This window comes from Capsicum annuum, chromosome 7 (assembly GCF_002878395.1).
Source record: "Capsicum annuum cultivar UCD-10X-F1 chromosome 7, UCD10Xv1.1, whole genome shotgun sequence".
NCBI lineage: Eukaryota > Viridiplantae > Streptophyta > Magnoliopsida > Solanales > Solanaceae > Capsicum > Capsicum annuum.
In genome coordinates this window covers 44,735,874-44,738,343 of record NC_061117.1, presented here as the reverse complement: position 1 = coordinate 44,738,343, position 2,470 = coordinate 44,735,874, and the positions used below count along the sequence as shown (strand labels likewise).

Below are 2,470 nucleotides of genomic sequence, written 5' to 3'. Positions count from 1 at the left end.
TTCTTATTGAACCTACACTATCTCCATCTTTCATTGCGCATCTTCTCTCACGTCAAGTTATCAATTTGAATCTGTTTAAGCTATAAGTCTTCTTCCAACTCATTGATTTTGTTCACCAATCTTGAAATGATAAAATTTGATATTAGATTCACTTTTTTTTGTTCCTTCATAAAAAAAAAAATTACATTTTTGAGACTGAAAATTTTTGTAGAAATCAGTACATTAATACATACACCATAGTAGAGATAAGGCCAAAATCTTCTTTTCGAATTTGATTTCGACTATGAAGTTTGCAAGTCGAGCAAAATATCACATTTGCATCTCACAATAGTATTGAGCATTGGGTCTGATTCGTCCATACAAAACTTATTCAATTTCAAATTTATCATTTCATAAATTCTGACAAAATCTTTCATCAAATTACAAACCCTAAATTAAGAGTTGAACCAAATTATAAAACAAAATTTCAAAAATTCAAGTAGAAAATGAAATTAAAAGCTAAAACATAGGTTAAAGAAATTAAAAAAAAAATGAAGCAAGATGAAGGCAGGTTGTGGATAAGAAAAAAAGTGATATAAAGAATCAAGGGGGAAGTTCTTATTATTTAGGTTAGTTAGGTATTTCCATTTCAAAAAAAAAGGTAAAAAATCAAAATTGGGTTGCGCTATATATATGAAAGAGTATACAATAATGATGTATTTGGCAAATCAAATACCATGGTCTAATAATCGAGGAAGAAAATCGTTGAAAGAAAGAGTCATTTTTCATGATTACTTCATCAAAAAATCAATCAATGATGTGTACTATACATGTGGAAGGTTAAACTCTTACTTTTGGAGTTGTTGGGACTAAACCAATGCGCCTAGGATGGGTGTTGTCACCTTCCGTGTCAGCTCAGCATTTGAGGTAATAAATATATGAAAAAATAAATCAAGGGTGATAAGACTTTCGTGAAGATTAAATGTGTAGTTGAAATTTAAGATAAAATTTGAACGATCTTTTGACAATTTTCTCAAAAAAAAAAAAAAATTTTAAAATTAAGTAAATTTACTTTTAATTGAAAAAATAAATAAATAAATAGGAGTAATAGTATTAAAGATAAAATTGTAATTTTATTTTTATAAACTTACCAAATAAGAAAAGACAGACATTTATTTTGAAACGAATTAAAAACAATGACAACACATAATTTGGGACGAAAAGAGTATTAATTATCCGGGGAAAATAGAACTAACAACCTTCAAAAATAAAAATAAAAAAATTCACCAACATCTCATTGGAACCCAGCAGACCTTCAGAAAATTAAATTCTGGGTTCAAGGATGGTTTTTTTTAAAACCTAAAAAGATACTATTAAAATGCCTAGAAATCTCCAAAGTTCAGGTAGCCATGGACCACATTTTACCAATACACTACCATTTACAGTCATTAAAACAAGCAGGACCGGACCGGGCATTGTTAAACTAAAAATTCCAGTTTAAACCCTAGCATTCTCCAGAAGAGGAGCAAATCCATGTGCAGCAGCTTCTTTACAGGACTGATCTAAAGCTTCAAAACCCACTTCCGTAATCATCTTAACAAGCTCATCTAAACCAAAATGACCGAACCGTTCCTCATCTCGGTCCAGCAAAGCCAAAATTTCTGAAAAATACTCAACTTCACAGGGCAAAACTAACCCACCTGTTCTCTGGTATCCAAACTCCTCCGCCGCCTTATCGAGTAGGGAAATGAACACAGGGAGGTTCAAGAATCGGGTTGGAATCACGAACCGGTGTTTTTCTGGACCGACGTAAACCGCCAAGGATCCTGAAGGTGTGCGCCGGTTCGAACCCGGTTCGTCTAAATCGTATGAGGAGTAAGAGAGGACGCCCCGGCGCTTAAGAGATTTGTTCTTCCAGCGCTTAACAACTTGTTTTAGCCTCACGATTTGGGTAATCATGTGCACTTTCTTGATGGCACAAGACATTTTTGTGAATTTTTATTGTGAAGAGAGAGAGAGAGAGTGAGTGAGAGAGCGGAGGGATCTTTGAAGGGGGAAGGCGTTTGGGGACTTATAGAGGGAAAAATTTAAGAGTTGAGGTGGCTATAGGAGAATAGGGGTGGCACAAGTAGGGTATGGGTATGTGGAAAAAGTGTGACTACTAAATTCCATTTTGTTTTTTTTTTCTTGTACTTGTATTTGATTTGACCAAGATAGCCTTCCAAAACATCTTACCTTACCAAAATCGTGAACTAATAAGGGCTTGTTTGGCTGAGTGTGTTAATACTCCCTTCGTTTAAAAAAAAAGGATTTACTTTTTTTTTTTATATTTATTTAAAAAAATATTTTTTTCAATAATATTTTAATTTCAACTTTCCACATGCTATATTTAGAATCACAAGATTAAAGAGTATTTTGGTACATTTGACACAACTTTAATTTAAAATCACAAAATTTAAAAGTCTTCTTTATTTTCTTAAACTTTGTCCCG

At 32.7% G+C, this 2,470-nt stretch overlaps 1 protein-coding gene across 2 annotated transcripts in view; it reads right to left on the bottom strand.

Moving 5' to 3' along the window:
• Positions 1-2,224, bottom strand: part of LOC107877103 (auxin-induced protein 10A5) — a 5,443-nt gene extending 3,219 nt beyond the window's left edge. Inside the window, exons 1-2 of one of the 2 annotated variants that reach the window (XM_047393507.1) lie at positions 832-2,224; positions 13-120 (exon numbers count right to left, since the gene is read on the bottom strand). In XM_047393507.1, the coding sequence (XP_047249463.1) occupies positions 1,477-1,965 (489 nt within the window). In that variant the 5' untranslated portion in view covers positions 1,966-2,224 and the 3' untranslated portion in view covers positions 13-120; positions 832-1,476. Of the gene's footprint in view, positions 1-12 lie in introns of both variants that reach the window. The other variant, XM_047393506.1, reaches the window with a different exon arrangement.
• Positions 2,225-2,470: the final 246 nt, after the last annotated feature.